The 16,652-nt window shown below is 43.3% G+C and overlaps 2 protein-coding genes across 2 annotated transcripts; both read right to left on the bottom strand.

Moving 5' to 3' along the window:
- Positions 1 to 479: 479 nt before the first annotated feature.
- On the bottom strand, positions 480 to 1,373 carry LOC311053599 (pyridoxal kinase-like; the record flags this gene model as incomplete). Its single annotated transcript, XM_084069211.1, has 1 exon — positions 480 to 1,373. The coding sequence occupies one exon, from the start codon at positions 1,371 to 1,373 to the stop codon at positions 480 to 482; it is 894 nt and encodes a 297-aa protein (XP_083925337.1).
- A 593-nt stretch (positions 1,374 to 1,966) lies between these two features.
- Positions 1,967 to 2,749, bottom strand: LOC311054500 (acyl-coenzyme A diphosphatase FITM2-like; the record flags this gene model as incomplete). The annotated part of the gene is made up of 1 exon (XM_084070512.1): positions 1,967 to 2,749. The coding sequence occupies one exon, from the start codon at positions 2,747 to 2,749 to the stop codon at positions 1,967 to 1,969; it is 783 nt and encodes a 260-aa protein (XP_083926638.1).
- Between the last annotated feature and the right edge of the window lie 13,903 nt (positions 2,750 to 16,652).

Raw genomic sequence — 16,652 nt, 5'->3', positions numbered from 1 at the left:
GATATCCTTGGTGTTGTCAGAAACTGCTGACATAGCATTGATCACATGCATGGTCACACAAATGGATTCCTATTGTACACACTGCCATTTATATTGGCAAATGGCATACGTGACACAAAGCTCAGCCAATCGGTGAAGCCGATGGGTCAGGTTAGACGGTTCTCAACCTTTTCAGGCAAACCCCCAATAATCAGATGATCTACAATTTGTGAGCTTGTAGATCAGCTATTTTCTACATTTTTGCATCTTTTTGAGATTATTTGACAATTTGGCCAATGTTTGACCAGTTGTTATAGTATAGTTTGTTGATTACGTTTGATGCAGTAATGGTCTTTTTTTCATTTCATTTCTTCTTTTTTTTTGGTATTAAAAAGGGTCTTAAACGTCCTTAAATTGTAACTATACTGTCATTTGGGGACCCCCCTGAGGTCACGAACCACAGGTTGAGAACCACTGGGTTAGAGGCTTTCTATAAAATTCTATAAAACTGTAGCTTCCACTACGATGACAGGATTCTCTATGTCGGCTTTGCTCTGAACCAGCCTCAGTTCCAGATGAGCAGGGTTTGGTCTCTTTCCAGGACCAGTAATCCTGTGTGCATAGGTCATGGTCCTCTTAATGATATGGTGCATGACTGACAATGCCTTTTCACAGGCAGCCTTCAGGTCTCTGGGGTGGTGATGAGTCCAGGCGAGCAACAGGGAAGCAAAAAGGTCTCCCGTCCCTACAAAAATAGCATCTACTTTGGGGACCTCCATCCGGATCTTCTGCCTACTTTGGCTCCCAAGGACCACCAGGAGCTGGTCCCCATCTTTAGAGGGCAGGTCTGTGCTCGTGAGGACCACTGTCTCTGGGCCCATCTTGTGGAGCAAGTCTAACACCTCAATAGCATCTTTCTCCGTGCTGATTTTCCTCCCAGTCAACAGCTCTGCCTCAAAGCGGTTTGGGGTGAGGATGTCAGCCACGGGTAATACTTTGTCCCTGTACATGGGCAGCAAGTTCTCTGGGACGTACATAGCACCGTGATCTCCCATAACTGGATCACAAACATACACCAAGTTGGGATTGGCCTTCTTCAGCTCCTGAACTATGTCGACCACCATCTCCAAGAAAGATGAATCCCTACAGTATCCCGTGAGGACATAGTCATAGTGATTGACATTATTGAGTTTAATGCCCTCGTACAGCACCTTCAACTCCTCCGCCGTCAGCACTTGGCCCTTCCAATGGGCATAGCCTGTGTGATTGGAGAACTGTACAGAGTTGATTGCGTCGACTTCAAAGCCCAACAGCTGCAAGGGGAATGTTGCCGACTTGTTCCCAACATATCCCCTGACAACATGACTCTGAATGGACAACACACGGCACTCCATCTTGAGAAATAGCTTATTCTTCAAATGTACAGATGTGTCTCTATCTTCTGTGTTCTGTCTCCTGACCTTCCTGTTGGATGAAGTGAACATATTAATACATCTTAAGATCTTACATATATCTTAAGATGTTCCTGGTCTGATGTCACGCACAACACAGTTCCCACTGGCTACGCCCAAATATGGAGTCTGTTGTCTAACGTTAATGTGTTGTCATGGCATCAGGCGCCAGCTCCACATATTGGCACAAAGAGGGCATGCCCATATATGGGCATATAATGATGACATCAGGGATGTCCATATATGGACATAAAAGGGACATGGACTGACAGATACAGAGATCTCCATATATGGCATATCAGTCGGATCGACGGTGCGACCAAACCTCTAGTATACAAATGCCACATAAACAATTCACCCTTAGCCATGTCAAGAAAAGAAAATCCTGTTCAAAGTTACATTTATTTAAGGAAGGAAGAACTTTAAATAGCATGGTCAACTTGGACCCAGCAGAGAGACGGAAACATCCATCTTTCATGTGTTGTTTTCAGTTTAACAGTATTACTTGGCAACAATTGAATTAGAATGAACATGCCTTAGGCATGTTGATTCTGCTCTTTTGGATGACGATGAGGAGGGAGTCCAGGTGACAATGGCTTTAGATACCACACGCGGTACGTCACATACCACCCCAGTATTCCACACAATGTCCCCAGCAACTTGTGAGATGGGTCGTGAAAGTAAACTGAGGTGCACATGAACATCCATGTCCAGATCATCACTATTACATTCAGGGATACATACAGCAGGTTAAGAACAACTCTCGGTAGCGTAGACAAACTAGATGTCTTCAGGTAGGCCATAGGAGCAATTTCTTCCAAGATGAAGAGGGTTGAGTAGGTGAGGATGAAGGAGTGTCCTGAAATGTCATAGCCTTGCCAGTGGAGGCCAGCCCTGCTGCAGCTTGGTTTTGATGTGAATTCATCCTGGAGGATGTCCATAGATGCAGTGCCATAACATGAACCACTGACATCCTCGATGTAGGAGAATGTCTCGGTGCATACGTACCAAATGACTGTGGCTGCCATGAGAGAAAGCAACCGCCGGCAGAGAAAGGACACATTTCGGTTGATGGAAGCGTTTGAGAGGAGGAGGAATGGAGTCAGTAGAAATAAGGTCCATCCCCAGGACAACTTCACAAAGTACACATTCAGGACATTTTTGCTGCTGCTGAAATATGTCTTTGGAACGACTTCTAACTCTTTTAGAATTGATCCTACGGTTGAAATGAGCAAAAATATCCAAGGAAAGTTTTGTCTGACAGATGATGATCTCCAAAGTGAAACAAAAGTGTCCACAATTACATCCACCTGTGCCATCCTCATTCTCATGACTTCTACAGGTTGTCCAGGACCCGCTGCTATGGTGTCCAGTCAGAACCAAAATATCTAACCCTTGTGAAAGATGGTTCAAGGGAACTAGAAGCTCAAGCCAAAGGAGTATGTATGTGTCTGGATCCTGAGTAAGTGTTGAAACTGTTGGAATATCTTGATAGTATGAATCCCCCTTGAGGTTCATCCGATCATCCACGTCAGAGATCGCCGGACAGTCTTCATAGCATTGGTCGAATCTAGGTTCTCTCTGAGATTACGGGTCTTTATATATGGTATGACGAGGGTGTTTTGGCATCCCCGATGATGTCATGAATCAACCATGTCCATATGGAGTTTGAAGGTCAGCCCATGGTGCTGATGTGTCAGCTGGCTGCAGACATGGAGTTCTAGGTTAGAGTCTAACCTAGAACTCCATGTCTGCAGCCAGCTGACACATCAGTACATGAGAGTAAATATTATATATATATATATATATATATATATATATATATATATATATATATATATATATATATATAATATTTACTCTCATGTACACAAGATGTGTACCGATTTATTTTTGGAAACATACTTGGAAACAACTTGTTTTGCTTTGATGTCATAATAAAGAAACCTTGAACTAAAAAACAGCACACACATGTTCAATTTGGCCTACAAATATATAAACTTGTCATTGCAATGAACAGAGGAGTTGGATTCACCTTCCCAAGAAAAATACTTTAAAAACTCAAAAAGATTTTTTTTTAAAAATATAGGAACAATTGGCCACAATAGTCTTAGTGTGAAACTGTTTTAGAAAGAAAAAAAAACACTTTTAAGCCAGTACAAATGTCTTTGTTTGAAACTTGAGTCCTTTTTAGAAACACTGAATATAGCAACATTGTATGCCTTTCATTGTTTTCAAGGCAAAAAACAAACCATGTCACTCTGCCTTTCATGAATATTCAAGGCAAAAAAGTACCATATGTCATTGCTATGCGCTAGCTGCTAGCATCAAACTCCGCTGGAATTGATAGTTTTAAACTCTCTAAAATGGATCTAAAATGTTGTGCTTACCTCGACAATAAGTGTTGTCCCTATCTACTTCAATGGACTACTTTATAAGAATCCAGCTGTTTGCTGGATTCTTTTTTTTTTAACGAGGCACAAGAGCGTGCACGCACAACGAGCGTGCACACACACACACACACACACACACACACACACACACAGTCACACACACAGGCTGCAGGCTACCCTGGCAGTGGCAACATATTTGCATTCCTATGGGTGATGGTCGCTGCACTGAAAGGACTCGGCCGTGGCTGGGTGTGAAACGGATGACGGCCGTATCGATTGAGGGACGCGCTATTGTTCTCGAAGGGCTGGTTTCACACTTTCTTCAAAGCTCATGGTACACCTAGCAAGTATCCGCGGTACACTTACTGTACCATCTACCGCGGTTGACAATCACTGGGTTAGACGTACCCAAATATGGTGTCCTTGATGTCAGACCCGCAACAGTAGTAACCATGAGAGCCCAGATTTGGATGACGTGAAAGCCTTTTCTACAGGGCCTCTGTCTGTTTGTCTATATTGTCCGCGCCTAATCTCGCGAACCGCTGGACCAATCAGCACCAAAATAATGGCAGTTGGATTGGGCTAAAACCTTTCAGAAATATGGAGTCATACATCATAGATACTTGCTTCATTTGTAGACAAAGTCCATTTCCCTCCAGATAAAGAGGTTTTTGTTTGTCCAAAAAGGCAGGTTAGCTCCCTGTGGACCCGAGGGGGTGATGTGCCGAGTGGGAAGTCGGTCAGATCTGTGCTTGTCCAGAACGGGAGGCATGCGTTAATCCGACAGACCTTTTCTCCGACTATGTGGCATCCTTTGGTTTGGTTCGGGTTTAGTATTGGAAACGTCGGAGCACTGCGCTGTCGGAGGAATGCGCTGTCGGACTAACGTACTGCACCCGTCCAGAACCACCATGTGACAATGGATCTCCATATCTGTGTGAACATCTGACCGATTGTCAGTACTATGACGGCACGGACAGACATGCACGCATGCAGTTCGATTGCAGTTTGTGCATAAGTGTCCTGAGTTTGGCATTATTGTCTGCCCACGGCTTGCAGGGTTTTTTTTTCCGTAGAAGTGAAAGAGAAGAGGAATGAGAGAATGAAAGTCAACTCAACGTCACAATGAATTAACACAGCATCCTCTTGTCATTTTTTCTCCCATTTTCTATTGTTCTACCCTTCATTTCACCTCTCTCCTCCTTCTCTCCTTTCATCTCTCCCACTCTCCCCTCTCTGTCGTCTTCCTTCATGCCTCTCTCTCTCTCTCTCTCACTCTCTCTCTCTTTCTTCCTGGTATCATTAGCTGATTACACATCTATCAAGGTGAATTACTGACTGACAAGAACGAAGGAATAAACAAACATCGCTGCTCATCACTCACCCTGTGTGTGTGTGTGTATGTGTGTGTGCGTGTGTGCGTGCGTGCGTGCGTGCGTGTGCGGGCGTGTGCGTGCGTGAATGCGTGTGCACGCGTGTGAGCGTGTGTGCACGCGTGTGTGTGTGATATTGATTAGCCTTATACCATATTCAGGTTGTTTGGCGTGTGAAGACCAGTAATAACGGCCTCTCTATAACACACAGAGACAATTTACTATCTGCTTCATTATGTGATGCATCATCCTTCACCAAAATCAACAGCAGGAGCCAAAGGCTGTATAAACAAACACACACGCACGCGCACGCACGCACGCACGCACGCACGCACGCACGCGCACACACACACACACACACACACACACACACACACACACACACACACACAATATAAATGCCTGCTTCCAGTAATACACAGCAGTGAGTGTAGAGAAGACGAGAGGACGAGAGGACAGACAGACAGACAGGCAGAACGATGTGGAAGCTAGTCCTCTGTGTTGCCAGATTCTGTGAGAGAAACAAGCAACCAGCTCCATGTCGTTCTGCATGAACGGCAGCTCATAAGAGACATTCAGTGCATGTTTGAGTGTCAGGACACTGCATAATGAGGATTAGTGGAAAAAAAACGAACTTTGGAGCTGCTAAAATAGGCGATTTTTGTTGTTACACAGTACTCCATTATGCCAGTGGAAGGGGTCTCCACAATGGACAACAGGGGCTTCTATGAAAAAAGTCAACTGGCCCTGGTATGTTGGTGAGTGATTAGCGACACATCAAAGCAAACACCTAATATGACTGGATCTCTCCTTTAATTAGCATTTCTGTTTATTTGTATTTATTTGTTAAATGTTCTCAAATATAAACTTTGATCAAATCTATGTTTTTAAAATGGATTTGAAAATGTTGCACTCTTTCACAAATACTGTCAAAACATTGGTAATTGGTGGACTACGACTTTCCGAAATCGGCATCGCGGACCCACAAATCTGGCATCAGTCGGGCTATATAGTTATGATGACCCATTGTCGTCAATATGCCACACGAAAGGCAACAGCATCAGACATTAAATGTGTGTGTCCCAACGTCAAGACAAGGGAGTGTGTTGACTATTTTGACCTGCAGTGAGCTTACAGTACTCTGAACTACCAGTGAACACTGAAATACAGTGTTGTTGCAAACTGAAGGTGAACAAGAGAAGTTCTTTGCCTCACTCCATCCACCCCTCCTTTCTCGCTCCCTCCATACAGCCTCTCCGCCTCTCTCTCTCTCTAACATGGTCATTGAGAGAGGAGGAAGTGACTGAATCGATTGAACTAGGGGATTCTGCACCTTGTCTCTGTCTTGCTCAGTGTGCGTGCGTGCGTGCGTGCGTGCGTGCGTGCGTGCGTGCGTGCGTGCGTGCGTGCGTGTGACAGAGTGGTCTGGTGTGCTGAACTATTATACTGTTGTTTCCTACTCTATTCTAAGGGGAACACACTGAATCTCTGTGTCTGTCTGTCTGTCTGTCTGTCTGTCTGTCTGTCTGTCTGTCTGTCTGTCTGTACCTCATTTCAGTACACCTTGAAAGTGTCTTAACGTGTGTCCCTAGTGTATGTAATTTGATCATTTATTTTAATGAAATGTATTTTATAAGTCTCTTTGAAACCTTTTCTTCCTCCTTTCTCTCCCTCACTGCATCTATATGTCTCCCCTCTCATTCTCCATCTGATCAAATTTCCTCAGTCTCTCTTTCCCTGCACCTTTGTCTCTATCCCTATGTCTCTCTGCTGTTGTGTCTCTCATCCCCGCTGGGTGTTTGGGTTATAAACTGCAGCCTGTCTCTAAGCCTCACAAAATGGCAATAATCCTATAAGCTACCTGTAGCTCCAAACAGCCAAGGAAGCTAACTACTGTAGACATACACACGCACGCACACACACACGCGCACAGGCATGCATGCACGCACACACACGCACACGCACCCACGCACACGCACACGCACACGCACATGTTAGGTAAGTAAGAATGAGTTGTATTGATCATGTACGCCTGCAGTTTGCACATATAGTACAAAGAACTCTGTTTGGTCGGTTTCTCCCTGGTACACACACATAACACAGCATTATCCAATTATGTTCATTCTGTTCACTATAAACAGAGTTGCTCTTTTAAACCTGCACTAAGTGATTTCAGAACACATTACATTTAGCTATGTTGGAACATTGGCCTTATTTACAGATTGTGTGGCATCATCCTCAGACATACACTAGAGCATCATTTCACTGGTTGCTTCAGTATTGATCCTGATATCGATGTGCTGGAGGAGTTAGTGGACCAAACTTGGTGGATATATTACACTCGCATGAAGAAAATACTATGGGTCAGAACCCAAACTATGACACCTCAGATAATATATTTTGGGATATAGATAAGATTAGGATGGATAGATAGATAACACTGGCAGAAACATGAATGTGTAGATAGATAGATAGATAAGGTATATGTTTGGTTGTTGGAGTCTCCCGTCGATCCGACGGATGAGTAGACATGCAGTCATTTCCTCTTAGCGTGGCTCGTCATGTGGGAGCGTAGCCCTATCCCTGGGACACACAGTCTTCCACAGATACTGCAGGGTGCCATGGGCAGGATACCTGCATGTCTTACCAGCACAAATATTGTTTTAGGTGTTGAGCGGCCGTGCAGTCCTCTCACCACCCTCTCGCCTTCAGAGGGTCATTGCCCAACAGGTGCAGAAACTGCCACGTGTAGGGCGGCCCAAGAAGGTGCAGCTTTGTTGTTCGGAATGGGCATCTCCTAGCCTTTGCCTAGAAAGACATAGCCTACAAGGCAGCAGGTGGATTTTGGGTCAGAGTTACCTTCTCCGAGCCTGTTCCTAAGAGGAATGACCTGCCAGGCAGCAGGTGGTTTGGAATCAGAGTTTCCCTCTCCTATCCGATGTGTTGGCTAGACTGGGTACCATCGGACGTACCATACAAGCATGCAGGAGGACCAGGTCTGTCAGTAGGGACATTTCCTTAGCCAAAGGGCCCTTGCTGAGGTAAGGGTCTACCTCTCTACAGCCTGCGGTTGCAGTTTATCGTCATGCCCAGGACACAAGGTAAGGTATATGTAGTCGTAATATAACTAAATAAATTCTATCCAAGTTACACCAAATTGTCTTAAATGGCTTTAAGGGTTATGAGCATACCTGCCAACATTAGACTGTGAAAAGGGGGCGGGGGGATTTGCAGCACCCCCCACAAAATAATAATTATATAGTAATAATTACATACATTCAGTTTCTATAGACCAAGTCGTTTTACAAAACGTTATTATGAAAAGAAAACCTATAAAAGTGTGAAAAGCTAAGCAAAACTAAATTATAAAAATCAGAAGATAAAGGGGGGATTAAAATGAGAAAGAAGACAAGGTTCTGATATACACAGACATGAACGTTTGGAACGTATGGTTAGATGAATGAATGCGGGTGGGACAAGTTTGGCGGGGGGTTTTGGGGTCCCTCGTCCTGAAACTTTTTAACACAGTAGATGTTATGAGTTTAAATGTTGCACTGTACCACAGTTCTTAAGGTCTAACAAACAACGGCAGAGGGCATCGCTAACCGGCAGGGCCACCCTGTCGCACTATACAGTGCAATTGCTATTGTAAATAACCTTATAAAACCCAATAAACTTTGCAGCCGACTATGCCACCTTTGGTCCTCACTACATAACACCAATAAAAGCTACACAGGTTCGTGACCGGGAAGGGCCAACAACAAAGGACTGAAACAGAGACTAAAAGTTTATGTACAATTTTAATCAATAAAAAACATGGTATAGAGGCCTCTAAATGCCGTTAAAGACAATACGCAAAAATAAAAGATGCCTAACCTCCTCCTATGGCACCAACTAACTAACTCAAATAGGATAACGGATACAACTAAGTTAAATGGGCCAGCAGGTCCGGGGAACCCTCCGGTGGTCGCCACGCCACCACCCAGTGGTCCTGTGAAAGGACAAAGGAGTGCCAGAATCACCTGTTCCAACACCACAATACAAGATTGCTACTACGCCAGGCCAGTGCTGCTCTCTTGGATACTTACACGCCTTATTAGAAAAGAAAAAGAAAATAGACTGTTTTGCATAGTACTTGACAACAATGCAGTCCACAGAGTTATTACATGAATCCATCTTAGTCACACACACACACACACACACACACACACACACACACACACACACACATACACACACACACACACACACACACACACACACACACACACACACACACACACACACATACACTTAACTCTCACTTTTATGTTTTGATAACAATGTTAATTTGATATTTTGACTGAACGAAAGGTGATTGTTTTCTTAACTTGCCTGTAAAGGAAGTAAAAAGAATAATGGTTAAATCAAAAGAGGGCAACCATAGCTGAATGGGTACAGAGCCCGCCTGGGAAGCAAAAGGTTCAAGTCCCGGCAATGTGTTGAGGTGACAACCGCCACCCACAAACACACACAGACACATCGAGGGGCCTCTAAACAACACAGAGCCAAAAGCAATTTCACTTCCACTCATAGAGGGCACCACTAAATATGTCACTGTTTGTTGCAGAAACTAGATGTCAGGGAAACATTTCTCCCTCCTTGTCCAGCCTGAAAGGTGTCACAGGCGTCATGGCCTCTGAATTGAACAAAAAGAGGCACATTAGAAAACAAGCTTTTTCCCACATCAGCAGCTGCCCCAACTCAACTATCGGCCTGTTGTCAGAAAAACCAATATCACACATGGCCGGCTTCCCACCCACAGCATGTATGTGTGTGTGTGTGTGTGTGTGTGTGTGTGTGTGTGTGTGTGTGTGTGTGTGTGTGTGTGTGTGTGTGTGTGTGTGTGTGTGTGTGCGTGTGCGCGTGCGTGTGCGCGTGCGCGCGTGTGTGTGTGTGTGTGTGTGTGTGTGTGTGTGTGTAAGGTAGCATCTGTCGTATGTCTTCTTTGTGTTGTTTTTAGAACAGCTAGCGTGGGTGTGTTGACAGTTGACATACCTGTCTATCCTCCTTTCCCGTCCTCCGCTTGGCCTTCCTTCCTTCTACCTCCCTCTTCTCCTCCCTCAGTAATTTTCTCGTTCTCACTCCAACTGTCTCTCTTATATGCTGCACTCCTTTTCCATTGATCCAAATATACAGTACATGTTTATAGCTGTTTACTATATCTGACTGAATGAGTGCAGGCCCTGAGGTGCTGTTAAAACACAGGGTGCTTGTCACAGCCCTATACAATAACACTGTTCATATGGTGAGATGTGACTTTGCCAGCTGGCAGTGAATAGAATTATAATTTTGTGCACAGTGTGCGTGTGTGCATTTGTCTGTCTGTGCATGCGTGCGTGCGTGCCGCATGTGTGTGTCTGTGCGTGTGTCTGTGTGTGTGTGTGTGTGTGTGTGTGTGTGTGTGTGTGTGTGTGTGTGTGTGTGTGTGGGGTGTGGGGTGTGGTGTGTGTGTGTGTGTGTGTGTGTGTGTGTGTGTGTGTGTGTGTGTGTGTGTGTGTGTGTGTGTGTGTGTGTGTGTGTGTGTGTGAGAGAGAGAGAGAGAGAGAGAGAGAGAGTTAGAGTGAGAGAGAGAGTGAGGGAGTAGGCTTCGGCTCGAGATTCTCCCCAGCCTATGTTTGGTGATGGGGGCATGTGGGATGGAGGATGGCTTGCTGATTTGCAGTCATACCTGGCTTGAGTCAAACTGTAATTGGACTCGGAGCTGGGTATGGTTGCGCACCTGTTGTGCATGGAGGTAATGGATGCACAGGATCGATGAACAGGATAAATCACTTGTCTCCACAAACATTCAGGATGAGAGCCACTGTATGGACAGAACACCATCGGCTCGCCCCTGTGAATTTAGATTGTAGCAACAGGATCTTTAGATCTAGTACCACAGCATGGCAAGCAGCGTATGTGATTGGCTACTCGTGAAAATAAAGAGAACTTTGTTATCTCGAAACCTTGGCTGTCATCTGTTCAACTGTCGAGCCTGTCACGTTGTGCAAATATATTATTCATTATTTCACAGGGGATATTCTCCACTGTCACATAAGCTGATCGTGTAAAGTCCATATTTCACGCAACCGTGCAATAACATTACAAGATCAATGCCTTGCTATTGCCTTTGTTTATTACAAGAGGCTTGGGCCGCTATGCGGCCTCACTTCTAGCAGCCTGACCCGCCAGTGTTGGGCAAGTTACTTTATTTTAGTAATATATTACTATTACGTATTACCTTCCTTTTAAAGTAATGCATTTCGTTACATATTACTGTCTGAGCAACAGTAATATATTAATATTACATATTACTTTTTAGTTACTAAAAAAAAAAAGCTAAAATTGAACAATTAAATAATCTAGATTTTGTATTATTATTATTAGCTCACAAATTATTTTTGGGACACAGAGATGGCAGATGGGCAGGCATTTAAATTATAAGATAGGATTATAAATGACATTAATGAATCAATCTATTTACTTACTTAAATGAATCCATTCATAAATAGACATATACCTTCTATAATGTAGCCTATAATGACATGACAAGACACAAGCCTCTTTCTATACCTTTTTTGTAATTAAAGTCCACAGAACAAGGACTGCATGAGCAGCATAGAATGCAAATGAAAGTGCTGTAAACAGTTTAAGGTGCTTTCTTTACTCCAATAAAGTATTAAACATACCTAAAAATTGTACTTAATGTAGTAATGTAGTGCCATTTTGATAATATATTACAGCTTCTCCTTGTAGTAATGCGTTATATTACCTGTTACCGCAATTCGGTAATATATTACGTAACAGCGTTACGTTACTAACGCACGTTACCCAGCACTGTGGCCCGCACATCGGAGACAGAGACAGTAGAGATGCACGGATGGGCTTTTTCGTCAGCCTAATCCGTGTGTACACATTCATCATCCATCTGTCATCCAACCGCATTCATTATATCATCCTATTTATAGATCCGCGCCGACCGCACCACAGGGATGCACATGGGATTCTATATGGATACATACGTACAAACAATGTCACTCACCACCAATGTCGCGATCACCGATGTAGTGACTGTATACAATACATATCCATGGTAACAGCAAGCCCTCTGTATTCCATCACTGTCTCACATCGCAACTTTTCATAAGACATATCCAGTCAGCGGCATGGTTCAGAACTTCACTAAATCACTACCAAGGCACTACCATTTTTATATTTTATTTTTTTCACAGAAGCACAGTGAAACCCTCCGTGATTAGCAACCATCAAGGGATTGATCATACTGGAGATAAATATTCTGTGGTTCTTGAAAGATTACAGAATGCTTAAAAATGCTGGCAGAAGCTACAGCCTGTTTAATCAATACCCCTGGCAGTGAATGTGTTAAAAGCTATAATAGGCCCTTATAGATGTCATTCATATGGCCCAAACAACAAATACAAATATACACTGAACAATGAAAAGTACACGATGCAAAGGCTAGAGGTATGATCGATTTTTCGGCCAAATCTGCCTGAATTGGACAGGTGGTCTGCTAGAACATAGCTGCAACATAGCAGAGAAAACGATAATATACCAAACTCCGCCCCACCCCTTTAAGGCGATGTGGTCATGTGGACAACAGAATTCATTCTTTGATTTGCAGACATGCCCCCAAAGAAGAACTGCTTTAATGATGGGGTATAATTCATAGAGCACAGAGGAAGGAGAGAGGGAAGATAATTCAGGTGGCCATTTAAACAAGAACCACCTTCCTCAAAAAGACAAATCCAATGGTGGGCTATGTTTGTGTACAGGCTGGGTAATAAGTAACCAAGCATGAGAACTACTGGGATCATCACTCAGCTGCACATTTCACAGAGAGCTCAAAAACTTGATCTGATCTGAATGCATATTTAGTGCTAATTTAGTGCTGAAATTGAAACTGAAATGTAAATATGACAATAATACATAAAGCGTTATTATAGTCTTATAGTCAAATTTAAAGCAGTTAAAGGATGCATACGGTGATACATTAAATAAAAATGTAGAATGTGATTGATTGATTGGACTGATTGATTGATTGATTGATTGATTGATTGATTGATTGATTGATTGATTGAATCATTGGCATGTTTATTATTTAATCCTTTGGTATAAGTAGCTAATGCGTGCATGCGTGCTTGTGCCACAGAAGGAGGAGCGGGGGCATTAATGCAAAAAAATATGATCAAATTATATTATATTTATAATAAATGTTCACTCAATACAAACTGTTTCAAATATAAAAACATCTAAAACAATAACCATGATAATTGAAAATGGAACGAGCTGCAACCCTGCAAAGTTATTGTTCAAATTAGGTCCAATAACAATAACACTAAATTATTCAATTGCTGGATGATCTTTGATCAAATCCCACCATGTCATCCCCCTCCTCCCTTAACCTAATAAATGAGCCAAAACACTCTGTGATCTCTGTAGAATAATTCTAATGGATAGAAAATTAAGAATACCTCTGTCCTCTATCTAACATGCATCTGCATACTGTATATCTCAAATGTTTTCTGTAATATCCAGCCAATTTGAGTAAAGCCTATGAGTCTTTGACCCACAAAGAGGGGTTTAACCTTATGGTGAATGTACAATTCATCCTGTGAATCCCTGTCAAACCACACAGATGTTAATGGTGGCAAGATCACGTTTATCTCTTCACATTCTCTCATATTAATTTCTCTCCAGATACAGAGGTTACTGTGTGACTATTTAAATGGTTGTTTAACTGTCTGGAACTCTACATTTCTCAGCTCCGTCATCACCAGAGGTGAGACTAATTTAATCACAAATTATGTAAAATAGCCTCAATGTCATATTGATAACCATGTATTTCTGGGTATATAATAAGATTTAAATGGGTTTCCAGCACCCCTGGGGTCATGGAATAATATTCTCAGCTCATGAAATGATAATAGGAAGAGAAACAAAATGGATGGTACTCCATTTGGGATTGGAGTTATTAACCAATCCATTAGCCACAGCTCTAATGTGGGCAAGGGCTCTTTACTAGCCTACTTGTTGTAAACATGGGGCCTTCTGAGGAAACATGTCAAGGCATTTGCTTATGAACTCAAAGGCAATGGGATTGTCATTATCCCCTGGGTGATATGGATAGGCATTCTATGTGATCAGATATTCAAGAAAAAACTGTGTGTGTGCATGCATGCATGCGTGCGTGCGTGCGTGCGTGCGTGCGTGTGTGCGTGTGTGTGTGTGTGTGTGTGTGTGTGTGTGTGTACTATTCATATTCCATATGTGGGGTCCCATAAGTATGCATTACACTACGCTTGTGACCTTTCAAGGATTTCAATCAGAGGAATGGAGAAATTAAAATTACAAGGACAACAGAGAGGATACACAAACACACACACGCGCACACACTTGGCACAGTACATACATAAAAAGTACTTGTCTAAGCTGTAGTCCATGCATTCCACACACACACGCACACGCACACGCACGCACGCACCCGCGCACACACACACACACACACACACACACACACACACACACACACACACACACACACACACAGTCGTCTTCAATACAGTTCTTGTGGTTGTCACGATCACGGCCCCTGTTGTCCATGATGTGACTGTTTAGCCACTGTGTGCCTCCACCCCTTCCTTGCCCTGCTCCTATTTCCCCTCAACCAATCTCCTACCCTCCCCCTCGCCTCTACCTGAGGCCAAGACTGATTGCCCTGAGTGCTGTCACCTGTGAGGACCAGCTGAGCCTGGTTGGGTGATGAGCTCCAGTGACTATTTAAACTCTGTCTTTGTGTGCTGGATCTTAAGTTGTTGTCAGTTTCAATGTATACTGTTATTGTCCTATGTCTTTCACCAAATAAAGTCAAGTTTATGTGATCTTCATCTCCTGCCTTGTTTGAGTTCTGAGTTTGAGTTCCTGCACACACTGGTCCTAACACCAGTTCCTGACAGTGGTGGCCATTGTATTCACGCAATTCATTCTTTAACGCCTGTATTCCCTCTCCACTCCTGAGCCCCAGATCTCACTCGCCTGCATGCCTGCCAGCGCTCCTCATTCACCATTTGTTTAACCCTCGAACACAATGAATCAAGGTCATCTATCTCATACAGCAACAAAATGCGAGTGGGGTCCTTAGAAAATATATTGTCACAACAACAATATAGGCCTAATAAAAACTGAGAAAAAAAGACTTCAGCGGTAGCAGCATAATAGCGGCGTAATACAATGAGGGAGAGGGGGGGGGGGGAAGAAATAAGAAAAAAGAATCAGAGTAGATCAGCAGTATCTGAAATAGTCAGACCAGCCCGTTTTGCACCAACAACCATGCCACGTTTAAACTCACTTAAATCACCTTTCTTCCCCATTCTGAAGATCAGTTTGAACTGCAGAAGATGGTCTTGACCATGTCTACAAGCCTACTGTAATTGAATTGCTGAAATATGATATGCTCATTAGAAAGGTGCGTTAATGTGATTTTTTTATTTATAAAGTAGGGTATGCTTCTGGTTGGCTGGTTTTACCAAGTCTATCACCCTCACTGCCTTTCCAGCCAATAATAGCATTAGCTTCCGGTTGCTTTTTAGGACTGGAAGTTCCAAGATGGTGGATTTGAATTTGCCGAAAAAGTGCCTTCAAAACGGGTAAAACTGTAAAAACCAATGGGGCTCCCTTCAACCCCCTGCCGGAAATTAATTGACTGCCTTCTGCATACCACATACCCTATCAGGTAGGCTACCTTAATTCTCATTGTTCCCAAATATATATATATTTTGTTTTTAATCAAATGGGTTCCCAGATTGCTTGCTAGCTAACCTGGATTGTTTAGATACAGACCAATCAATTTGTTATATATAGCCGCCATGTAGTTTCAACCTTATTAGACGTTTGGTTATTACGTTAACCATCCAAAGTTTATTAAAGATCAGTGGTAGAGATACAGGGGAGATGTTTTCGATAGCCCACCTCTGAATGCAGAGTCTTTTGTATAATAAGGATTAGTGCTGCTTACTGATGAAGCCTGGCTCCAGGTAGACGCAGCAGAATACAGCGTCTATCACATTTCACACAAGGCTGTCTGGAGAGTTGCTGAAGGCTAATGAAGTCTCCTCAGACTGTGTGTGTGTGTGTGTGTGTGTGTGTGTGTGTGTGTGTGTGTGTGTGTGTGTGTGTGTGTGTGTGTGTGTGTGTGTGTGTGTGTGTGTGTGTGTGCGCGCGCGCATGCGGGTGCGTGCATGTGTGCAGGTGCAGGTGTGCACCAGCAGCTGTTTTTTCCCCTGATTTATCCTTAACACCGGTTGCAACGAGCAAACTCTCTGCAGTAAGACAAGAGCCTTGCACTAAAAAAGTGTCATTGATGGGAAGGGATTCAGAGAGCTCTGTCGGGAGCTGGAACCAAGGTACTGTGTGCA

Source organism: Gymnoscopelus microlampas, assembly GCF_963454915.1.
Source record: "Gymnoscopelus microlampas genome assembly, chromosome: 10".
Lineage (NCBI taxonomy): Eukaryota > Metazoa > Chordata > Actinopteri > Myctophiformes > Myctophidae > Gymnoscopelus > Gymnoscopelus microlampas.
The sequence above is the reverse complement of the archived record's forward strand: the minus strand, read 5'-3'. Positions and strand labels throughout refer to the sequence as shown.